This window comes from Capra hircus, chromosome 1 (assembly GCF_001704415.2).
Source record: "Capra hircus breed San Clemente chromosome 1, ASM170441v1, whole genome shotgun sequence".
Taxonomy (NCBI): domain Eukaryota; kingdom Metazoa; phylum Chordata; class Mammalia; order Artiodactyla; family Bovidae; genus Capra; species Capra hircus.
Genome location: NC_030808.1, coordinates 136,499,874 through 136,524,050, shown reverse-complemented (window position 1 = coordinate 136,524,050; position 24,177 = coordinate 136,499,874). Strand labels below are relative to the sequence as shown.

The 24,177-nt window shown below is 35.5% G+C and overlaps 2 protein-coding genes across 6 annotated transcripts in view; one reads left to right on the top strand and one right to left on the bottom strand.

Moving 5' to 3' along the window:
• Positions 1 to 18,601, top strand: part of UBA5 (ubiquitin like modifier activating enzyme 5) — a 32,893-nt gene extending 14,292 nt beyond the window's left edge. For 2 of the 4 annotated variants that reach the window (XM_018051303.1, XM_018051285.1), the window contains 6 exons: positions 21 to 125; positions 304 to 431; positions 14,033 to 14,168; positions 15,372 to 15,447; positions 15,597 to 15,703; positions 16,225 to 18,601. In XM_018051303.1, coding sequence (XP_017906792.1) covers positions 21 to 125; positions 304 to 431; positions 14,033 to 14,168; positions 15,372 to 15,447; positions 15,597 to 15,703; positions 16,225 to 16,308 — 636 coding nt within the window. In that variant the 3' untranslated portion in view covers positions 16,309 to 18,601. Of the gene's footprint in view, positions 1 to 20; positions 126 to 303; positions 432 to 14,014; positions 14,169 to 15,371; positions 15,448 to 15,596; positions 15,704 to 16,224 lie in introns of all 4 variants that reach the window. The other 2 variants (XM_018051294.1, XM_018051281.1) reach the window with 1 other exon arrangement.
• NPHP3 (nephrocystin 3) overlaps positions 20,110 to 24,177 on the bottom strand; it is a 54,243-nt gene continuing 50,175 nt past the window's right edge. For both annotated transcript variants that reach the window (XM_018051255.1, XM_005675605.3), the window contains exons 24-27: positions 23,731 to 23,971; positions 22,624 to 22,749; positions 21,917 to 22,032; positions 20,110 to 20,947 (exon numbers count right to left, since the gene is read on the bottom strand). In XM_018051255.1, the coding sequence (XP_017906744.1) occupies positions 20,767 to 20,947; positions 21,917 to 22,032; positions 22,624 to 22,749; positions 23,731 to 23,971 (664 nt within the window). In that variant the 3' untranslated portion in view covers positions 20,110 to 20,766. The remainder of the gene's footprint in view (positions 20,948 to 21,916; positions 22,033 to 22,623; positions 22,750 to 23,730; positions 23,972 to 24,177) is intronic.

The following is a 24,177-nucleotide window of genomic DNA, read 5'->3' as shown; positions in this document are numbered from 1 at the left end:
TTTCCCTTATTTCTTTTAAGGCTTGTAATGAGCTTGGACAAACATGGATGGAGTCTGGAGTCAGTGAAAATGCAGTTTCAGGGCATATACAGCTCATAATTCCTGGAGAATCTGCTTGTTTTGCGGTATGCATGATTCATTTTGAGTTATTATTTTTCACTGCTAAGTACTAGAGTTCCTAGGGGAAAATATTTATAGTTCAAAGGAAAACCAAACTTTGAATGTGGTGGAATACTATTTGGAACATTGAATACTTCTTTCCCTTTCTTTTGAAATATACATTTTTTAATTCTTTTCATGTAGTGTGCTCCACCACTTGTAGTTGCTGCAAATATTGATGAGAAGACTCTGAAACGAGAAGGTGTTTGTGCAGCCAGTCTTCCTACTACTATGGGAGTGGTTGCTGGGATCTTGGTACAAAATGTGTTAAAGTGAGTGAAGAATAATTTTTCTGTTTACTTCTGACAAACATTTCAAAATTGGAGTTACCAGCTAATTATTTAATTTTTTAAATTTAATTTTACAGATATTTTAACATTTTTTACATGTGTAATATATGTATACTTTTAATTTATATATGGTAGTGGTTTAATTTATATATTTTTAATATAATTTATATATGTGGTGTTGGTTTAGTCACTAAGTCATGTCCAACTCTTGCGACACATGGACTCTAGCCCACCAGGCTTCTCTTTCCATGGGATTTCTCAGGCAAGAATACTGAAGCAGGTTGCCATTTCCTTCTCCAGGTGATCTTCCCAACCTAGGGATTGAATCTGGGTCTCCTGCAGTGCTGGTAGATTCTGTACCGAGTGAACCACCAGGGTAGCCCTTAATTTATAAATAAATAAATCTAATATATTTAATTTAAATATATATTAATTTACACACATCAGCACACACATAATTGTGTTACTTTCTCCATTTGGAATAGCTCTTGTTAAATGCTACAGTGGTACTGGTATATTTATTTATGAAGCCTTAACCAAATGATTTACATCTGCAGGTTTGGCCAAAGGGTGAAGACCTAGGCACAGACACACTCGCTTGATTTGATGTTTATTCAGTTCAGTTCAGTCACTCAGTTGTGTCCAACTCTTTGCAGTCCCATGGTCTGCAGCACGCCAGGCTACCCTGTCCATCGCTAACTCCTGGAGTTTACTCAAACTCATGTCCATCGCGTTGGTGATGCCATCTGACTATCTCATCCTCTGTCATCCCCTTCTCTTCCCACCTTTAGTCTTTCCCAGCCTCAGGGTTTTTCCCGTTGAGTTGGTTCTTTGCATCAGGTGGCCAAAGTACTGGAGTTTGAGCTTCAGCATCAGTCCTTCCAGTGAATATTCAGGATTGATTTCCTTTAGGATTGACTGGTTTGATCTCCTTGCTGTCCAAGGGACTCTTAAGAGTCTTCTCCAACATCATAGTTCAAAAGCATCAATTCTTTGGCGCTCAGCTTTCTTTATAGTCCAACTCTCACATCCATAAATGACTACTAGAAAAACCATAGGTTTGACTAGACAGATCTTTGTTGGTAAAGTAACGTCTCTGCTTTTTAATATGCCATCTAGGTTGGTCATAGCAAGCATCTTCTAATTTCATGGCTGCATTCACCATCTGCAATGGTTTTGGAGCCCCCCAAAATAAAGTCTGTCACTGTTTGCATTGTTTATTTCCCCATCTGTTTGCCATGAAGTGATGGGACCAGATGCCATGATTGTAGTTTTCTGAATGTTGAGTTTTAAGCCAAGTTTTTCACTGTCCTCTTTCACTTTCATCAAGAGGCTCTTTAATTCTTCTTCACTTTCTGCCATTGATGCTTATTATTTATTAATAAAAATAATATGTGATTAAACTTTAACTAGGGTAATATCTCAGTTATCCATAAATAGATACTCCTGCAACCACACATCTAAACTATAGCTAATAAGGACAAATGTCCGTCCTTTCTTCTTTTTTTCTAGGACAAATGTTTCTTTGCAGCTAAAATTAATATCAGTTTTTGAACCAACTCATACTTTATGAAAAGCAGAACTACTTTAGTTGTTTCTTAACTCAGGCCTTTTTTTTACCTTACTTTACAGTGTTAATAAGCTTAATTATATTTTTTCAGCATCTAATATAAAAAGAAAAAATTGCTACATGATACAGAGAGGCACTCTAATCTTAGTATCACCTATCAGCAAAGAAATACCAACACACATAAGAACTCTCAAGGCAACTCTCTATGTTACTGCAAATGGCATTATTTCTCTGTGACTATTTCATATAAGACAAATAGTCTGTCAGACTTCAATAGGTCCTATCTAAACACAATATTTTATTGTATGTTATGAAGAAGGGGGAAAATAGTCATTTCTATAGAGTATCTCTCTGTACATCTGTATGTCTAGATATATCATATATAGCCAGCTCTCTGTTGACGGACATTTAGGCTACTTACAGATTTTTTTTTTTGCTGTTATTAACAATGCTGCAAAAAACAATTTGCCTTCTTTGTAAACTAGATTTTTATAGTGTGAATTTTTAGAAGTATAATTTCTAAGTTTATGCAATACTTATTTTGACAGATACTACTAAATTTCTCCTTCAAAAGGATTGTACATTTCCATGACAGTTTTGAGAGTACCTGGTTTGTCCACACCTTTGGTAACATTAGGTGTTGTCAAACTTTTATTTTTGAGGTTTGCAGCAAAGTCATATATATTCTTTTTCAGCTTCTTTTCCTTTATAAGTTATTACAAGATATTGAGTGTCGTTCCCTGTGCTATATATTAGGTCCTTGTTTTCCTATTTTATATATTTAGTGTGTATATGTTAATCCCATACTCCTCTAATTTATTCGCCTCCCTTGCTGCCGACCTCCCATCCCCTTTGGTAACCATAAATTTGTTTTCTATGTGTATCTGTTTCTGTTTTGTAAATGTTTATTTGTATCAAGCTTTTTAGATTCCACATATAAGTGATACCAGATGATATTGATATTTGTCTGGTTTACTTCATTTAGTATGATAATCTCTAGGTCATCTATGTTACTGCAAATGGCATTATTTCATTCTCGTTTTAATAACTGAGTAATATTTCATTTTATATATATACACCACACGTTTATCCATTTATCTGTCAGTGGACTTTCAGGTTGCTTCCATGTCATGGCTATTTTGAATTGTGCTGCTGTGAACATTGTGTATCTTTTCAGATGCGTTTTCTGTGGATATATGCCAAGGAATGAGATTCCTGGATCATATGAGAACTCTATTCTTAATTTTTTAAAGAACTTCCATACTGTTCTCCTAGTGGCTGCACCAACATGCATCCCAACCAACAGTGTAAGAGGGTTCCTTTTTCTCCAAATCTCTCCAGCATTTATTATTTGCAGACCTTTTGATGAAGCCCATTCTGACCACTGTGAGGTGATATCTCATTGTAGTTTTGATTTGCATTTTTCTAATGATTAACTATATTGAGCATCTTTTTATGTGCCTGTTGGCCATCTGTGTGTCTTTTTTGGAGAAAAGTCTGTTTTGGTCTTCTGCCTATTTTTGATTGGATTGTTTTTTGATATTAAGCTATATGAGCTGTTCGTATATTTTGGAAATTAACCTCTTATTGGTAGCATAGTTTGCGGATATTTTCTCCCAGGTCATAGTTTGTTTTTGTTTTGTTTATGGTTTCCATTGCTGTGCAAAAGTTTAATTAGGTCCCATTTGTTTATTTTTCTTTTCATTTCCATTATTGTAGGAGACAGATCCAAAAAAATACTGCTACAATTTATGTCAATGAGTGTTCTGCTTATGTTTCCCTCTAGGAAACATTTAGGTTTTAGATTTAGATCATTACTCCATTTTGATTTTATTTTTGTATATGATGTTAGTCATCAAACTCTTTGTCAATTTGACATGTGAAAAAAGGGTATCTCATTTTAATTTCTAGTTGTGCAAAGGCTTGAACATTTATATTTTTCTGTGAATTGTCTTCTTATATTCTTTGCTCAGTTTTAGAAAAAAATTATTTATATTTTGTTTTAATTTTTAATATTTTTAATTTTAATTTTTATAGAATTTTGTTGTTTTCTGTCAAATCTCAACATGAATCAGCCATAGGTATACATATATCCCCTCCCTTTCCACCCTCCCTTTTGGCCCTCCCTCCCAACTCCCTCCCCATCCCACCCCTCTAGGTTGATACAGAGTCCCTGTTTGAATTTCCTGAGCCATACAGCAAATTCCCATTGGCTGTCTATTTTACATATAGTAATGTAAGTTTCCATGTTACTCTTTCCATACATCTCACCCTCTCCTCCCCTCTCCCCATGTCCATAAGTCTATTCTCTGTCTGTTTCTCCACTGCTGCCCTGCAAATAAATTCTTCAGTACCGTTTTTCTAGATTCCATATGTATGCATTAGTATACAATATTAATCTTTCTCTTTGTGATTTACTTCATGCTGTATATAGGCTCTAGGTTCATCCACCTCATTAGAACTGACTCAAATGCATTCCTTTTTATCTCTGAGTAATATTCCATTGCATATATGTACCACAGCTTCTTTATCCATCCATCTGTTGATGGACATCTAGGTTGCTTCCATCTTCTAGCTATAGTAAATAGCACTGCAGTGAACAATGAGATACATGTGTCTTTTTCAGTTTGGGTTTCCTCAGGGTATATGCCTAGCAGTGGGATTGCTGGGCATATGGTGGTTTTATTCCTAGTTTTTTAAGGAATCTCTGTATCATATTCCATAGTGGCTATATCAATTTACATTCTCACCAACAATGGAAGAACATTCCCTTTTCTCCACACCCTCTCCAGCATTTACTGTTTGTAGACTTTCTGATGATGGCCATTCTGACTGGTGGGAGGTGAGATAGCTCATTGTAATTTTGATTTGCATTTCTTTAATAACAAGCGATGTTGAGCATCTTTTCACATGTTTGTTAGCCATCTGCATGTCTTCTTTGGAGAAATGTCTGTTTAGACCTTTTCCCACTTTTTGATTGGGCTGTTTGTGTTTTTGGTACTGAGTTATATGAGCTGCTTGTATATTTTGGAAATTAATCCTTTGTTGTTTCATTTGCTATTTTCTCCCATTCTGAGGGTTGTCTTTTCACCTTGCTTATAGTTTCCTTTGCTGTGCAAAAGCTTTTAAGTTTAATCAGGTCTCACTTGTTTACTTTTGTTTTTATTTCCATTACTCTAGAAGGTGGATCATAGAGGATCTTGCTTTATGTCATCGAATGTTATGGCTATGTTTTCCTCTAGAGTTTTATTTTCTGGTCTTACATTTAGGTCTTTAATCCATTTTGAGTTTATCTTTGTATATGGTGTTAGGAAGTGTTCTAATTTCATTTTTTTACATGTAGCTGTCCAGTTTTCCCAGCACCATTTGTTGGAGAGGTTGTCTTTGCCCCATCTTATGTTCTCGCCTCCTTTGTCAAAAATAAGATACCCATAGGTATATGGGTTTATTTCTGGGCTTTCTATCTTGTTCCAGTGGTCTATATTTCTGTTTTTGTGCCAGTACCATAGTCTTGATGACTATAGCTTTGTAGTATAATCTGAGGTCAGGAAGGTTGATTCCTCCAGGTCCATTCTTCTTTCTCTAGAATCTTTTGGCTTTTCAGGGTCTTTTGTGTTTCCATATGAATTGTGAAATTTTTTGTTCTAGTTCTGTGAAAAATTTTATTGGTAAATTCATATGGACGATGTTAAATTGTAGATTGCATTTGGTAGTATAGTCATTTTCACAATATTGATTCTTCCTACCCAGGAACATGGAAAACTCTCCATCTATTTGTCGTTTTTCATTTCTTTCATCAGTGTCTTATAATTTTAGGTGTATATTTCTTTTGTTTCCTTAGGTAAGTTTATTCCTAAATGTTTTATTCTTTGTGTTGCAGTGATGAATGGGATTGATTCCTCAATTTGTTTTTCTGATTTTTCATTGTTAGTATACAGAGATGCAAGTGATTTCTGTGTATTGATTTTGTATCCTGTGACTTTACTAGGCAGACACTTTACTGTCTGAGCTACCAGGGAAGCCCCAGATTCACTGATTAGCACTAGTAATTTTCTGATACTAGGGTTTTCCATGTATAGTAGCATGTCATCTGCAAACAGTGAGAGCTTTGCTGCTTCTTTTCAGATCTGGATTCCTTTTATTTCTTTTCTTCTCTGATTGCTGTAGCTAGGAATTCCAAAATGATGTTGAGTAACAGTGGCAAAAGTGGACACCCTTGTCTTGTTCCTGATCTTAGAGGGAATGCTTTCAGTTTTTCACTATTAAGAATAATTTGCTGTAGGCTTATCATATATGGCTTTTACTATGTTGAAGTAGGTACCTTCTATGCTCATTGTTTGAAGAGTTTTAATCATAAGTGGGTACTGAATTTTGTAAAAGGCATTTTCTGCATCTAAGATTATCATATGTTTTTTATCTTTCAATTGGCTTATATGGTGTATCACATTGATTGATTTCCATATATTGAAGAATCCTTGCATCCCTGGAATAAACCCAACTTGATCATGGTGTATGAGCTTTTTAATGCGTTGCTGAATTCTGTTTGCTAAAATTTTGTTAAGTATTTTTGCATCTATGTTCATCAGTGATATTGGCCTATGGTTTTCTTTTTCTTGTGTTGTTTTGTCTACTTTTGGTATCAGGGTGATGGTGGCCTTGTAGAATGAATTTGAAAGGGTTTCTTCCTCTGCAGTTTTTTGAATGAGTTTTAGCTCTGAGCATTAGCTCTTCTCTGAATGTTTGATAGTGTTCTCCTGTGAAACCATCTGCTCCTGGGCTTTTGTGTTTTGGGGGATACTTGTTCACAGCTTCAATTTCAGTGCTTGTAATTTGATTTTTCATAATTTCTATTTTCTTCCTGGATCAGTCTCAGAAGATTGAACTTTTCTAAGAATCTGTCCATTTCTTCCAGGTTATCCATTTTATTGCCATGTTTTTGTTCATAATAGTCTCTTATGATCCTTGGATTTCTGCATTGTCTATTGTAACCTCTCCTTTTTCGTTTCTAATTTTGTTGATTTGATTCTTCTCTCTTTTGTTCTTGAATCTGGCTAAATGTTTGTCAACTATGTTTATCTTCTGAAAGAACCATCTTTTAGTTTTATTAATCTTTACTATTGTTTCTTTCATTTCTTTTACATGTTTTTCTGCTCTGATCTTTTTGATTTCTTTCCTTCTGCTAATTGGGGGGTTTTTGTTCTTTTTCCAGTTCTTTCAGGTGTAAAGTTAGGTTGTCTACTTGATGTTTTTCTTGTTTCTTGAGGTAGGATTGTATTGCTTTAAACTTCCCTCTTAGCACTGCTTTTGCTGCTTCCCATAGGTTTTGAGTTGTGTTTTCATTCTCATTGGTTTCTAGAAATTTTTTTCTTTCCCTTTTGGTTTCTTCAGTAACCTATTGGTTATTTATAAATGTATTGTTTAATCTCCATATGATTGTGTTTTTTTACACAATAATTGATATCTAGTCTGATAGCATTGTGGTAAGAAAAGATGCTTGATATGATTTCAGTTTTATTCAATTTACTGAGGTTTGATTCGTGAGCCAAGATGTGGTCTGTTGTGGAGAATGTTCCATGTGCAGTTGAGAAGAAGGTGTATTCTACATTTGGGTGGAATGCTCTGAAGATATCAGTGAGATTCATCCATCTAATATATCATTTAAGGCTTGTGTTTCCTTATTAATTTTCTGTTTTGATGATCGTCCATTGGTGTGAGTGGGGTGTTGACCTCTCCTACTATTACTGTGTTAATGTCCATTTTTCCTTTTATGCCTGTTAGTGTTTGTCTTATGTATTGAGGTGCTCCTATGTTTGGTGCATAAATATTTACAATTGTTATGTCTTCCTCTTGGATTGATCCCTTGGTCATTATGTAGTGTCCTTCTTTATCTCTTGTAGTATTCTTTACTTTAAGGTCTATTTTGTCTGATATGAGGATTGCTACTTCAGATTTCTTTTGCTTTCTATTTGCATGGAATATATTTTTCCATCCTCTCAGTTTCAGTCTATATGTGTCTTTAAGTCTGAAGTGGATTTCTTGTAGACAGCATATATATGGGTCTTCTTTTTGTATCCATTTGGCCAATTTGTGTCTTTCAGTTGGAACATTTAATCCATTTATGCTTAAAGTAATTATTGATATATATGTTCCTATTGCTATTTTCTTAATTGTTTGGGGTTTGATTTTGTAGATCTTTTTCTCCTCTGGTATTTCTTGACTATATAAGTCCCTTTAACACTTGTCATAAAGCTGGTTTGGTGGTACCGAATTCTCTTTAACTTTTGCTTGTCTGAAAAGCTTTTGATTTCTCCATCAATTTTGAATGAGGTCCTTGCCGGGTAGAGTAAACTTGGTGGTAGATTTTTCCCTTTCAGTACTTTAAATATAATCCTACCATTCCCTTCTGGCCTGCAGAGTTTCTGATGAAAGATCGGCTGTTAAAAATATGGGGTATCCCTTGTATGTAACTTGTTGCTTTTCCCTTGTTGCTTTTAATATTCTTTCTTTGTATTTAATCTTTGTTACTTTGATTAGTGTATGTCTTGGTGTGTTTCTACTTGGGTTTATCTTGTATGGGAGTCTTTGCCACTCTTGGACTTAATTGACTATTTCATTTTCCATGTTGGGGGAATTTTCAACTATAACCTCTTCAAAAATTTTCTCATACCATTTCTTTTTCTCTTTTTCTTGGACCCCTATAATTCAGTGTTGGTGTTTTTGATATTGTCCCCGAGGTCTCTGAGACTTTCCTCAGTTCTTTGCATTTTTTTTTACTTTATTCTGCTCTTCATAAGTTATTTCCACCATTTTATCTTCCAGCTCACTGATTCGTTCTTCTGCTTTGGATATTCTGCTGTTGATTCCTTATAGAGTATTTTTAATTTCAGTAATTGTGTTGTCTGTCTCTGTATGTTTACTCTTTAATTCTTCTAGGTCTTTGTTAATTGATTCTTGCATTTTCTCCATTCTGTTTTCAAGGTTTATGATCATCTTTACTATCATTATTCTGAATTCTTTTTTAGGTAGTTTGCCTATTTCCTCTTCATTTATTTGGACTGCTGTGTTTCTAGCTTATTCCCTCATTTGTGCAGTATTTCTCTACCTTTACATTATTATTTTTAATTTATTGTGTTTGAGGTCTCCTCTTCCCAGGCTTCAAGGGTGAATTCTTTCTTACTTTTGGTTTCTGCCCTCTTCAGGTTGGTGCAGTGGTTTGTGTAAGCTTCGTATAGGGTGAGATTTGTGCTGAGTTTTTTTTTGTGTTTCTTCTGATGAGGTTGAGTAGGTAGTAATCCTGTCTGCTGATGATTGGGTTTGTATTTTTGTTTTGTTTGTTGCTTGAATGAGGTGTCCTGCACAGGGTGCTACTGGTGGTTGGATGATACCTGGTCTTGTATTCAAGTGGTTTCCTCTGTGTGTGTTCTCACTATTTGATACTCCCTAGGGTTAGTTCTCTGGTAGTCTAGGGTTGGAGTCAGTGCTCCCACTCCAAAGGCTCAGGGCTTGATCTCTGGTCAGGAACGAAGATTGCACAAGTGGTTTGTTATGGCATTATTTGTTAGATTAAAACAAATACTTCAAAGTGAGAAACCAAAGGTGAACCCCAGACAAATAGCAGTTACAAAATCAGGCAAATAATAATTAAAATAATGGGATATACACATATGCATATACATCCATTAGCAAAATCAAAACAATCTAACAAAAATAAAGTACAATAGATTGACAGAGTGAACAGAGCAATCCAAAAGTTATATCTACCTGTTAAGAACAAAACTAACTACAGCACAAACTGGAAAACAAAAGTAAAGTAAGGTGCCAAATGAGGAATAAAGCAATGAAAACAAAACTAACAAGTATGTTGTGAGGAAAGGAAAGAAAAAAAGAATAGATATGAAAAGTTAAACATAGCTTTAGAAAGAAGATTTATATACATTGAAGATTAACTGCGAGAGTAAAAGAATAGTAGGAAAAGCAAACAAAGGAATAAATGTAGAAAAATAATAGGTTTTTAAAAGTTAAAAATTAAAATTAGAAAAGAAAAAAAAAAGGTAGAGGAAAGGAAGAAAAAAGGAAAACTCCATAGAACTGCAAAAGTCCAACATAAGAGGCAGAGGTTTATAACAATAAAAAGTGTGATTGGAAAAAGAAAAACCTACAAGCTTAATTAGATTTCATAGTGCCATTAAAATCAACAACTACAACAGAGGCGGGGGCGGGGGGGGGGAAGAAAAATCAAAAAGAAACTACAGAAGTCAAAACATAAGAATAATAAATGTTTTTCTTGAATCACTTTTGTCAGGGTCCTTTCCGTGGGAGTCACAGTCCACCTCACCCACCTAGGGTACTTCCAACACTGTGCTGGTCTCTGGACCTGCTGTTGGGGCAGCTCAAATTCTAATCTGGTCTTACTTCTGTGTGTTCTTGCCTCCATTTTCCACAGCTATCAGAACTAGTGTGTTTTCTTTTGTGGGAGCTCTCAATGTCCTTTTACATATTCCATAGACATAAAGTCTGCCTAGTTGATCATGTGGATTTAATCTGCAGCTTGTATAGCTGCTCGGAAGGTTTTAGGTCTTCTTCCTTAGCCACATTGCCCCTGGGTTTCATTTGTGATTTTATTTCCACCTCTGCATGTGGTTTGTCCACAGGGGTTTGCTCCTGAGGCTGCCCTGGAGGACTTGGGTCTGCCCCTGTGAGGGCCAGGTGTGGGTGTGGTGCAGCTGCTTGGGTCACAGAGTTTCTGGCAGCACCAGGTACTCAGAGGAGTCAATGACTAGGGCAGCAGGAAATATAGTGCTTTTAAAGAAGGGTATCAGAGAAGGCAATGGCACCCCACTCCAGTACTCTTGCCTGGAAAATCCCATGGATGGAGGAGCCTGGTAGGCTGCAGTCCATGGGGTCACTAAGAGTCAGACACGACTGAGCAACTTCACTTTCTCTTTTCACTTTCATGCATTGGAGAAGGAAATGGCAACCCACTCCAGTGTTCTTGCCTGGAGAATCCCAGAGAAGGGGAAGCCTGGTGGGCTGCCGTCTATGGGGCTGCACAGAGTCGGACACGACTGAAGCGACTTAGCAGCAAAGAAGGGTATGGAAACCAGTAATGGCCAATACACTTTAGTGTTCTTGCCTGGGGAATGCCCCCTGACAGAGAAGCCTGGCAGGCCATAGTGCACAAGGTCACAGCGAGTTAGACACAATGGAAGGGACCCCACCTTCTAGGGGACCTGCTTCCCTGTCCAGGGTATATATGGCTGCGGCAAGAACTTCTGATTCTCATTGTATTTAGGCTGCCACAGATCAGCTGTTTCACTCTCAGCCTTCCCATCTATTCCCCGTGCATAGATGGGAAGACGTTTTTGCTTTTGGCAGCTCTCCCTCAGTGAAGGTTGAGCGTGAAGGTGGCACAGCTGCTTGGGTCTCTGGGACCCTGGTGGCGCCAAGTCTGCAGGGACACGGACTGCCTCAGCCACAGGAGTTATGGCCTTATCAGACTTTTTTCGAGCCTCTGGTAACTGGCAATCAGAAGCCTCTTTGGCTAGTCTTTCTCCATAGCTCCACCTGTTCAGGCCCTTAGAGGGCTCCCTTTTGGGGTATTTATTTGTTGATCAGCATGTCAGTGATATAGAAGGCCCCCCTGGCTGGGGTCCTACTCTTTAGATTGGTGTGTCGGGCACTTAAACAGGCACCCTGGGTGGGGTTCTACTCTGTAGCTCCATGCATCAGTCACTTAAAGGAGTGCACTGGGTGGGGTCCTAGTCTGTAGTTCGGTGCATCAGGTGCTTGATGGGCCAGTCTCTCTGTTGTTCACCTGCTTATGTTGGCATGTGTGGAGAGAGAGGCTATGGTGATGGCTACACCCCCTATGTTTGACTTAGCAGTATCGACTTGCTTCCATGGCTGCCTGGCTTTCCTCCAGTCATTACCCAAAACAGTCTCCTCCCTCACATCCCCTCAGTCCATCTCTCCGCAGTGAACAGCCCTCACCCGGGGATTGCTCCACAATCCCTAAGCTCCAGCTCCCAGCTGCTGCACCTTCTAGGGGACCTGCTTCCCTGTCCAGGGTACATATGGCTGTGGCAAGAACTTCTGATTCTCATTGTATTTAGGCTGCCACAGATCAGCTGTTTCACTCTCAGCCTTAAATATTTCTCCTCTGACTCAGACAGTTGCCCTGATGTGGGGATCGGACCCCTGCTTCAGTTCCCCCACCCACCAAGGGCAGGTCCAGTCCTAGTACCACTCCTGTTTCTCCCCCACTTCACCCTACCAAGTTTTGCATGGTTCTATATATTCTTTTCCACTGGTCTGGTACTCCTGTCCACTCTCAGCTGGTGATGGGCACATCCGTGGAGGGAGAAGTACTCCATGTCCACCTTCTGCTCTGCCACCTTGTTCTGTCTCTGTTCAGTTTTTTTTGGTCTTTCTTTGTTGTATGTTGAGACTATACATTTTTCAATTTTTTTCCTTTTGTTGTTTATGTTTGTACCTGACTTTTCCTCTACTTATAAGCTTCTAAAAGGAATCAGGGACTTCCCCAGTGGTCCAGTGGTTAAGAATACGCTTGCCAATGCAGGGGACACAGGTTCAATTCCTGCTCTAGGAAGCCAAGAGGCAACTGAGCCCATGTGCCACAACTACTTAGCCTGCACTCTGTGCCCCACATGCCTCAACTACTGGGCTTACATGCCCCAGCTACTGAAGTCTGAGTGCTCTAGGGCCCATGTACTGCAACAAGAGAAGCCACAGCAATAAGAACCCCACACACTGAACTGGAGAAAAGCCAGTGTGCAGCAATGAAGACCCAGGGTAGCCAAAAATAAATAAATAAATAAAAACTTAAGAAAAAAATCAGATTTAAATGTAAGGGAGCAAGGGTGCTTTGTGGCATATTGGAAATGCACTATACAGCTGGTCCTTTATTTCCTTGGGTTCTGCATCTGCAGAATCAACCAGTTGTGGATCCAAAAAAAAAATCCATACAGTTCCAAACAGCAAAATGTGAATTGCCACAAGCTGTTAACTGTTTATATAGTATTTGCATTTTATTTAGAACTATTAAATGGCAACCCATTCCAGTATTCTTGCCTGGAAAATCCCATGGACGGAGGAACCTGGTAGGCTACAGTCCATGGGGTCACAAAGAGTCAGACACGACTGTGTGACTTCACTTTCACTTTCTTTTTACATAGCATTTACATTATATTAGATATTGTAAGTAATCTAAGTGAAAGTGCTCAGTGCTTAGTTGCTCAGTCATGTCAGCCTCTTTGTGACTCTGTGGACGGTAGCCTGCTTCTGTCTATGGATTTCTCCAGGCAAGAGTACTGAAGTGGGTGGCCATTCCCTTCTCCAGAAAATGTTCCTGACCAAGGAGTCAAACCCTGGTGTCCTGCATTGCAGGCAGATTCTTTACTGTCTGAGCCACCAGGATGATTTAAAGTATATGGGAGGATGTGCACAGGTTATCTGCAAATATTGTGCAGGACTTGATTTTGGTATCCTGGGTTGGGGGTGTTATAGAATCAATTCCTCATAGGTATGGAGGGCCAACTATATTTTGATCTGGTAGTGATTATTACATGAGTGAATACTTCTGTAAAATTTTATTGAGATTTAATACAAATTTAAGATAGCAAACTTTGCAGTGTCATATATAAAAAACTTTTAAAAATGAGATTTAGAACCATATCTCAAAGATGTTTTTAAGATATCTTTGATATCTCACATTTGAACTTCTCTGAAATTAATATGCTTCTTAATGTTGTTGACATGTCATAGTTTAATTGGTAGCATTTTATCTTTATTACAGGTTCAAAAAATAATAGTGCATTCTGTTGTTTAATTCAAGAAAATCTACTATAAGCCAGGCCCTATAAACAAGATAAAAAAATTGTTTTCTGGGTTCTTGTTACAGAAATCATTACCTTCAAAATAATTTTTTTTTAAGTATCAGTTTTTTCTAATATTTTTATGGTTTTGTTTCTTTAAGTCTGCTTTGTTTTTCTAGGTTTCTGTTAAATTTTGGTACTGTTAGTTTTTACCTTGGATACAATGCAATGCAGGATTTTTTCCCTACTATGTCCATGAAGCCAAATCCTCAGTGTGATGACAGAAACTGTAGGAAGCAGCAAGAGGAATATAAGGTATATGTCAATGTGTCACAATGCATGAGAGATCATATTGCATAGGACAGAAACTTAAAAAAGAAGAAATAATCATTTAGATTTGGAATACAAGGTAAATGGATTTTGGATTTTTAAAGTTCTAATTTATTCACCATGCTTTAAAAATGAAAATTTTGTTCAAAGTCCTTTCTTGTTTTTTTGTAAGATAAAAAGCCTGTCCGAATTCCGTTTTTAAATTTTAATTTTTTAAGCTAAAATATGGTTGTATACATATTATGCTAGTTTCAGGTGTACCACGTAATGATTTGACATTTGCATACATTATCAACTGATCACTGTGATAAGTCTAGTTATCATCTCTTCCTATACAAAGTTATTAAAATATTATTGACTATATTCCCTATGCTGTAAATTATATTTCTGTGACTTATTATATAATTATAGGTTTAGACCTTTTTGTTCACTTCACTTATTTTGCACTCCTACCTCTCCTGTGGCAACATTATTTGTTCTCTGTATCTGTGAGTCTGTTTTCCTTTCGTTTTGTTTTTAGATCCTTTATTTAAGTGAGATTATATGGTGTTTGTCTTTGGTTGTCTTATTTCATTTAGCATAATGCCTTGTAGTTCCATCCATGTTGCAAATAGTAAATTTTTTTATGGCTGAGTCATATTCCATTGTATATATATGTACCACACCTTCTTTATCCAGTTATTTTTTGATAGACATTTAGTTTACTTCCATGTTTTAGCTGTTATAAATAATGCTGCAATGAACATTGGATTATATATCTTCTGAGTGTTTTTGTTTTCATTAAAAAAAAAAAAAAAAAAAAAACCAGGAGTGAAATTGCTAGATCACACGGTAGTTGTGTTTTTAGTTTCTTGAGACACCTCCATCCTGTTTTCCAGTGATTGCACCAGTTTACAATCCTGCTGACAGTGCACAAGTTTTGCCAAAACCACATCCTTGCTAACACTTGTTATTTGTTGTCTTTTTGATGGTAGTCATTCTGACAAATGTTATCTCATTGTGGTTTTCATTCACATTTCCCTGATGATTAGTGATACATGTCTGCTGGGTCTCTCTGTGTATTGCGTAAAGTCTCTGTATGTAGACCTTAGAAAAAGTCTGTCTGAATTCTTGATTCTGATCAAGTCTGAATAATGCTTCAGAGAACTGAGAATGAGTAAAAACACTGAAACTGTTTGATTTCTACAGAAAAAGGTAGCAGCACTGCCCAAACAGGAGGTAATTCAAGAAGAAGGAGAGATAATACATGAAGACAATGAGTGGGGTAGGAATTGTTTTATAAATTGAAATGGCAGCAAAAAACATTCTTTTATGGGAGGGAATCTAATTATTATTAAGATTATACAAGTTTTGAATGATTATTGCTCATTAAGTTCCTTGAAAGCGGTTTTAAGATTAAGTTTAACTTTACAGGTATTGAGTTGGTATCTGAGATTTCAGAAGAGGAACTGAAAAATTCTTCAGGTCCAATCCCTGACTTACCTGAAGGAATTATGGTGGCATATACAGTTCCCCAAAAGGTACATCTAAAATCCGATTTACCATAAGAAGATATAAGAGAAAATGTCTATTTATATTCTTATATCTTCAACCTATTTTATAATGCCAATGCAGAATTTCTTATTTTAGATATTTTACATTAAGATTTGTGAGAGAGGTATTCAGTGTTAATATGGAAATGTGCACAGCACATTTTAAACTGTTTGAAAATGTAGACATAAAATAGTTTTGTTCATTCATTGATGGATCGGTGAAATAGATTTTGATTAAGACTACCTTTTCTGTATATTGATAGTTTTAGCCACGAAACCATTTAAAAATACCAGTTCAGTAGAGATCTCAAGAAAACTGAAATTATTGCCTTGTGAGTCAAAAGACTGGTGGAGAAAATAAAGGACTTTATCTCTCCTAAAAATTAGAAGGCATATTAAAGAAGGTTTATTTCGTAAATTTTTTGAACACAGTGATAGCTTACTGATATGTTCCTAAGCATCAAGAACTTTGATTATTTTTTCACCATGTTTCCCTCATTTATTGATAGCAAGAAGATTCTGTACCTGAAGTAACAGTAGAAGATTCTGGTGAAAGCTTGGAAGACCTTATGGCCAAGATGAAGAACATGTAAATAATGGACTGGCCTATATTTTATTTCCTATGTTTAAACCTGTTCCCTTGCAATTAAAAAATCATTTAAAAACTGAGAAAACTTAACATTAATTGATGTGTAATCTTCACTGAGTTGTTATTAACTCTTTGGAAATACTGTGACTGTTGCTTGTTGCTCCCCTCCTTTAACTAAATCAGAAACTCTCTTAAAACTCATGTTTCATTCTAGTAAGAAAACTTCAGAGGATTAATTGTAGGTTAGCCACTGAACTGTTTTGACCTTTGGGGTGGGGGGGTGAGAAGAAAGGACCAATTTGCTGGTATATTCCTTTTCTTTCCAATAATCCTTTGTAGTCTGCTGCCTGCGGCCATGGACAATAGATAGAATAGTGTGTGATCAAATACAGGGAAAGAACAAGAGGAACAGCATGTTGATTATTATAGCCAGCAGGCACATACTCATTGTTTGGAATTGCTCTCTACAAGAAAACTGCCCACTACTACTAACTTGAGCAATAGTGAATTTCAAGTTATAAACCTACAAAATAAAAACATCCTCTCAAGTGTTTCCTGATGAAATATAAGCTGAAATGTAGGCACTGGAAAAGTTTGTAAACTTGTGATACATATAATCTAAGCAAGACAGGCAAATAAAAAGAAACTTCCTTCATGGATAGTCAGATAAAGATATTTTCAGGATGTACAAATTGTATTTCTGTACTAAGAAAAAGCATATCATCTGTCTGAGTCAGTGTGCTTTACTGAGGAGCAAAAGATAAGTTTAGGTTTAAGATCACCTAAATTATACCCATCATATGGGCTACCTTCTAATACTTTATTCAAATTTGATTCCCTGGGTAATTCGTTACTGGTAAAGGCTTGTCCTGGGTAGCAGATAATAAATGAAGCCTAAATTACTTCTGAAATGACTGACGTGTATTTTCTTCACAGGGAAGAGTATCATTTTCCCTGATCATTGTAATTTGCTAAACTGCTTTTCTCTGGAGTTTGCATACAAATAATGAAGGCTTAGAAAGCCTCGGTTGAAGTAAATTCCTAATGGTTTGGAGACTAATAAACATGCATTGGTAACCATTATCTGTAGGCTGTTACTGTGCTTGTCTCCTATTTTGATGATTTTTTTGCTTTGAAGAGAGAATGTTTAAATTCTATCTCTAGGGGAAAATGTAATTAAAAATTACAGGTACCCTTCCTATTTATGAAATAAGATTCTACAAACTAATTTCAGAAAGCGCCAAATATCAAATATGTTTAATTTATTAGTTTTGAGATTTTAGGGTACTGTGATTCTTATGTTTACAGTAATGTCAGGATGTATGGGGATAGCTTCCTAGGCTTGAAATGTATTTATGTTGCCTTGGTAGGTCATTGCAGTTATTTAAAAGCTTAGTATATTCATCTGTAAAATAACTTTTCTAGTTCATAGAGATGCTTTGAATTTCAGAAAAGAAATGCAGTCTTTATAAATAACATTCCTTTGGTACACTAATTTGGTAAGGCTATACTTACAAGTTTAAGTTTATATAGTTTGATAAATAGCTAGAACCTACAGTCTTTTAAAAACATTTTTTTATTGATGTATAGTTGATTTACAGTGTTGTGTTTATATTCAGGTGTGCAGCAAAATGAATCAGTTATACATATTAGAACCTACTATCTTCTAAAGATTTTTTTTCCTGTTCTTAATTTGTACCCTGCTGGTATCTTATATTTTATAAAATCTTACCTAATTTTTTTCTTATATCTTCCATTAAAGTTATATTTTAGCAGAAAAAAATCTGGTAACAAATATCTTTTGTAATCTAGAGTGCTCTCTTGACAGTCTGTATGTCATGAAAATTTGTATATGTAGACAGCTGACTATGAGAAATTAATCATCATTGGATTTTACATTACTAAATAAACCTATAGTGTTTGACCAGATTTATAACGCTATTGCTTCAAGTGTGAAAGATGGAAACACACTCCCAAAATTGCCGTAGCACAGATACTCTAAATTAGAGTAAAACAAACAATATGTTTAACTTTAATCCCTTTCTAATTTAATGGGAGGTTAATTCATAAGTTCAGTTCACTTCATTTCAGTTCAGTTGCTCAGTTGTGTCCGACTCTTTGCGACCCCATGAATCGCAGCACACCAGGCATGGTACTATTCAAATGTTTTATATAGTAAAAAAAAAGTAAGTATTATGAGTTTATGTAAAAATATTACTTCCTGAATACCTATAAACACTGACCAACCCAAAAATGTAATAAATATTTGAGAATATTAATAAAGCTTTAACTTCTGCCATCATGTTTTTTTTGTAAAGTATTAATGAATGAAAATTAATAACTACCATAGTTTCAGCTCAAGCCTTCCAATTCAGATTTATAATTATTTTAAACCTATGCTTTTCATGTTAAAGGTGTATATTAAAGGGCACATAATATTCCTTTTGAGAACTTCTTTTTTTTGGCCATGTAGCATGGCATGTGGGATCATAGTGCTCCCTATAGTGGAAGCATGGAGTCCCAACCACTAGACCTTCAGGGAAGTCCCTATTTTTATCTTTTTTTAAGTAGGCATTCTACATGAAAACATTTGAGTTGGTAGCATAATTAGTAAGATCAAAATATAGTCTTAAAAACTATATTTAAACTTAAACCTTTTGAAATAATCACCCCTCAAGTATAATTAATGACTTAAAGTCACTTTGAATAATGTAAGTTTTCACTTTTTGTATATTTTTCAAGTGCAAATTTTGTAGGAACAAACAAAAATGCATGTTATCCTTTTGCTAGTTTTTCCTTTTTTCAGGCTTCTTCTAGGATATCAATCTTAGTTTATTTTTTAAAGTTTAAGGCATTTAAATTTAATGTATTATTTATGATGTGTTAAATTACTTATACCACTAAATAATCAAATTTTAAACTCTAAAAGGTTAATTCTAAAATCAGTGTCCTAAAAAAAATAAATAAAAAATAAAATCAGTCAGTGTCTGATATATTTGTGAATTCAATTGCTTTGTGCCTTTCATAGCTGGCAAACCGAGAAATATGTGTTATGGTTGTAGTTAATCTTTTTTCCCTTTTGTACTTCTGCCAGAAGGGAGAAGAATGATGCTCATTTCGTAAGATTCTGCCTCATTTACTTTAGGTCACCACTCCAGTGCCTTAAAATTAGACTACTGTTTCCCAAACTTCTGTGCATATGAATCACCTGAGAATCTAGCTACATTGCAGATGCTGATTCAGTAGGTCTGGGGAGTGCCTGTCTGAATTTTTACTAAGCTCCCAGGGTAATACTGATGATTCTGGTCCACAGACCGCCTTGAGTAGCCAAGCCTTAGAGAACATAAAATCCTAAGGAGTTACTGAAGCTCAAGTTGAGCAAACTACTCAGTGAATTAGCAAACTACAATGCTAATTCTTCTTTTTTGTAGTGTTCAACATTTTTCTTAATAATGTAAATATCTTTTTGTATAAACTGGAGTGGAAAAAAGAACTTGAAATTTCACCTTTATTTTAAAATTGTGAAATATGGTTATCACATCTTTCACCTTTACAATTAATACATACTGGAATGTTACAAGTGTTAAAATTGAAAATTTTACCATATATAAATACATAAGTGGCATGAAACAGTACCCCAGATTGGCAATATTTATAAAATCTATAAAAATATTTAATTTTCAATATAAAATGGGCAACTAATTTGAGTTTGAGATAAATGAAGAGGTAGATGTAGGCCATTTAAGGAAGAAGGTCGTGTCCATATTTTGGGAAAAGTTAAAAGAATGCCAAAGAGCTTGATTTGTTACTGCAATATTGACTTCAGTTTGTGCAAGGACATTCTACACAGCAAAAACAATATACAGTGTAGAAAGCACAGAAAACTGGGCTTAGCCATATCTGCTCAAGGAAAAGGTAGAATAAAAGAAATGTAGCAGACAGATGATTCCTAATACTAGTTCATTTTACAGAAGACAATTCATATGTCCCATAAACGTTATCCCTTTATTCCAAAACTTTTCTTTGAGGTAGACAACTGGGCCAGACTGCTACTGAATAGCAAGATGAGGAATGGTGAGGCTAAAGTAGATTTTGAAAGATAAGAATCATGGAATTCTTGAACTCCTTGTGTTAACTGCTCATAAAGAGTTATAACTGCTCTTACAGAACAGAGACCAGTCTATTCTCCATGATCAATTAATTCTTCATGTTATCTTAGGATTCCAAGGTGTATATATTGGTTCCCACACAATAGGAAAGGTAATTCTTTCAAACAGCTAAAATTGAAATAGCCATGACTCAAACTTCAATGTAGTCCAATATCATACAAATAATCAGTTAAATCACACAAAGTAAATTAAATTTTCTTAACAGTTTTTATAAATTTTAAATTCTAAAGTTCCAAATGTTTCTTAATTTTTTTATCCTAAGGTGCATTTCCAATGAATTGTAGTTGCTGCTGTCACCTTTGTCCTTGATGAAGGAAAAGATTAGGAGAATGGGTTGTTTTTAAGCTAAATGTATCTCCACTTGATGAGTGTTGGGAAGGAGCTTTTCCACCCAAAAGTGACGTTTCTGCTTCTTTTATTTCCATTGCCCTTTTGTATAGTTCAGCAGCTTTTTCAAAATCCCCTTCTTCATAGCTTTGGGAGAAAAAAAAATTCTCAAAAATTCTCAAAATTCTCTTTTAACAATTCTAAATGATCTTATAGGATACAGAAAAACAAGTTGTGCTCTTTTTTTTCCAAGCTGAAGATTGAAAAACTGGAGGTTTTTATTATTAGATTTTCATATAGAAAAAGTTCTATTTGTTGAATGCTTTCAAAATTTTCTAAAATGCCAACTATCACAGGATTTCCAAGATTATTTTAGCAAATTGCTAGTCATTTAACCATATGACAAGATAGAAATAATTGAAAAACAAAATCCACCTGAAATCTACCCAGAAGTGCTCTCCACCTCACCTTGTGTAAAACCCTACAGCTGGGTTTTCTGTGCACTGTAATGGTGAATGGTCCCACAGTGACATGCGAAAGGCAGCTTGACCCATTACTTGAAAAGAGTCTGTGGATCATTTCTAGATTTTGTGTTTTGCCTAAGAAATGATCTTACTTTATATTTTAACTTCAGTTTGTAAATTTTACTCTGCAAGAAAAGTCCGTTTTCAGGCCAACCAATAAAACAGAATACCCAAATTCTTCTTTTTATCTGCTGCCAAGTGTCTTATAGGGGCACCATTAAGACTACATTGTAATGGGTACAGTGAAACTGCTAAAGGAAGTTAGCATCCTGAGGTAAACAGAATGCAAAAGTCAACATGGTAAATGCACTGAGCATAGCAAACTGCCCAGATTACCCCCAGAGCCAGTTAGCTGCAAATGTAATCCATCCTCTTATTTGTCATGATACTCCCCTCTACAAAATAGGTTGTACCACCATCAATTTCACTTCTGGATATTATTTCGATGTGTCTTGAACTAGATCAGCCAAAAATAAACCCTCTGTTCCAATAAAAAGCATATCAGCAATAAATATTTTGTGGGGTTCTATGATGAATCAAAGATGTCCTAAAAGGGATTTTGGCTAATATGAGGAAAGTGAAGAATTCTTACCTAAGCACAGCTAAATTTTTTAGTGTTTCTCCAACTCGAGGATGCATCCGACCCAAGCTGTCCTCGTAAATCTTTAATGCTTGTTCATATAACGGCAAGGCCTCACTGTGTTTTTTCTTATTAAAAAAGAAACAATGCTCATTTGAACACATTGGGTTTCTGAAATTACTTTTAAGGTACTCTAGACTGAGCTGACCTACTTGGCTAAGCACTGTAAAAGAGTTAATATCCTCCTACAAGATGTAGATAAACTGATTAATTTCAGAGTAATCATAATTGGAGAAGTAGTATAATAAAATTCAGAAACTTAAGTTTTAGACTTGGCTTGGTAACAACTGACATTAATCCAATTATATAAACACAAACTTCTTTGCGGTACCCCAGGGTACCATATCACTTACTCATGACAAGCAAATGATACATCTTAGAAACAATATTACATAAAGAGATGTAGGGAGTCTCCAGAAATAAATAAGCCTATGCAATGAACTAAACACAGTATTTCACACAAAGAAGAATGGACTGTCTTATAGTTGTAACTTTAATAATTTCTCAAGTATTAAAGGGAACATTAGTAGATAACCTTAAATGTCCTTTAATTATTTTTACTGTCATATCTAATACATGTTTACCTATATCTAATACATGTTTACCTATATTTCATATGTTAAAACTATTCATTTATAAAGTGTTATATGGGAACTTACCATTTGGCTATAAAGAACAGCTAAATTCACCAAGGCAGTAGCTACACTTGGGTGCTTCGGGCCAAAGGACTTCTGCCGGATTTCAACAGCCAGCTCATACAAAGGTACAGCTTTATCAAGTTTCCCCTAAAACACAAAAGTGAAATCTAACAAAAATATTAAAGCAATAAATACTTTATGATCAGAGCTTGTTCCATAAATACAGTTTTATGGTAAAAAGTAATTTTGAGGAAAAAAGTTCAGAAATATTTCCTCCCAGTTTAATGGATAAGTTTATAGATATCTGAAATCTAATAAAATATGTAAGTAAAGCTATATAGAATATAAGAACATTTTCTCTGATAACTCAGAAAGTTCTTTAGGATCACCCATTATAACTTTCTGGTGACATAAACACATGCCAGTTAAAGTATGTTTGCTACTATACGTAATCTAGAGGTAGCATCAAAGTTTTTATTTTAAAACTCATTTTCCACCAAATACTTTCCCGATTTTTCTGATTATTTCTTTTTTACTTGAAATTTAGGTAGAAATAGCAACAACCTTTATATTGAAACATCAACTTCAGTACTAGGAGGGTTAGCAACAGTCCCACAAAGTCTATACAACTCTGTAACCACACTAAATGAAAGCAGTTTTTTCTCCTGATTTTCATTTGTTTTAAGGACAGCTATAAAAACTCCAAATATCACTTAGGCTAGAACTCTATGGTAAAGAATGGTTACATTTAACTGCAAGCAAAGAAAAGAAAAAGTGAAATGGTCATTTCATTAGTTATGGAGACTTCTTCAGTCCTGACAACTGGGTGATTTGTTATGTCTGTGGTACCCTAACACAGCATACTTAATACTGGTTGAATTTTAGAACTTCTGAAATGTAAAAGAAGAATAAGTTGTAGTTAGAGTGCTGACAAATGTATTTGTATTTAGAATGTATTGTTAAAAACTAAACTAGGACCTTAATTAAGTCTGAAATAATTAAATCATTGTGATTTAAAAGCTGATAGAAAATAATCTATCCATCAGAAGATAAATTGTTTTGCTTACAGCAATTATGGCTTAACTGGTATATTATAAAACACATGTAGGCATGCTGTGGATTACTTACCATTTTCTTGTATAAGATCGCAAGATGCTTTACCGTATAAGCCAAAGAAGGGTGGTCAGGAGCTAATGCTCGTCTCCGAATGTCTAAGGCTCTTTCATAAAGTTCTTCTGCTTTGTCATACTGTTTCTTTTCATTGCACAGAGCCGCCAGATTATTCAAAGACTGGGCACAGTCAGGGTGATCTGGTCCTAGAACTCTCTCCCTCATCTCCAAGGAACGCTTCAGAAACTGGTCAGCTGTTCTATGAACAAAAGACCCAGATGGTTTAAACAATCCTCTAGAAGTCAGAACCCTAGTCCTAATTAGGAGGAGAACTGAAGTACTTTTATTCTTAAATCCAAGATAGTTAAAATGAAGGATTCAGCTCAAAATCCTCTTTCCCATCTCTCATCTCTTTCTGCCCTTTTCCAAAAATTAAATATGCCTTCCTGGTAGTGTGAGACCCTA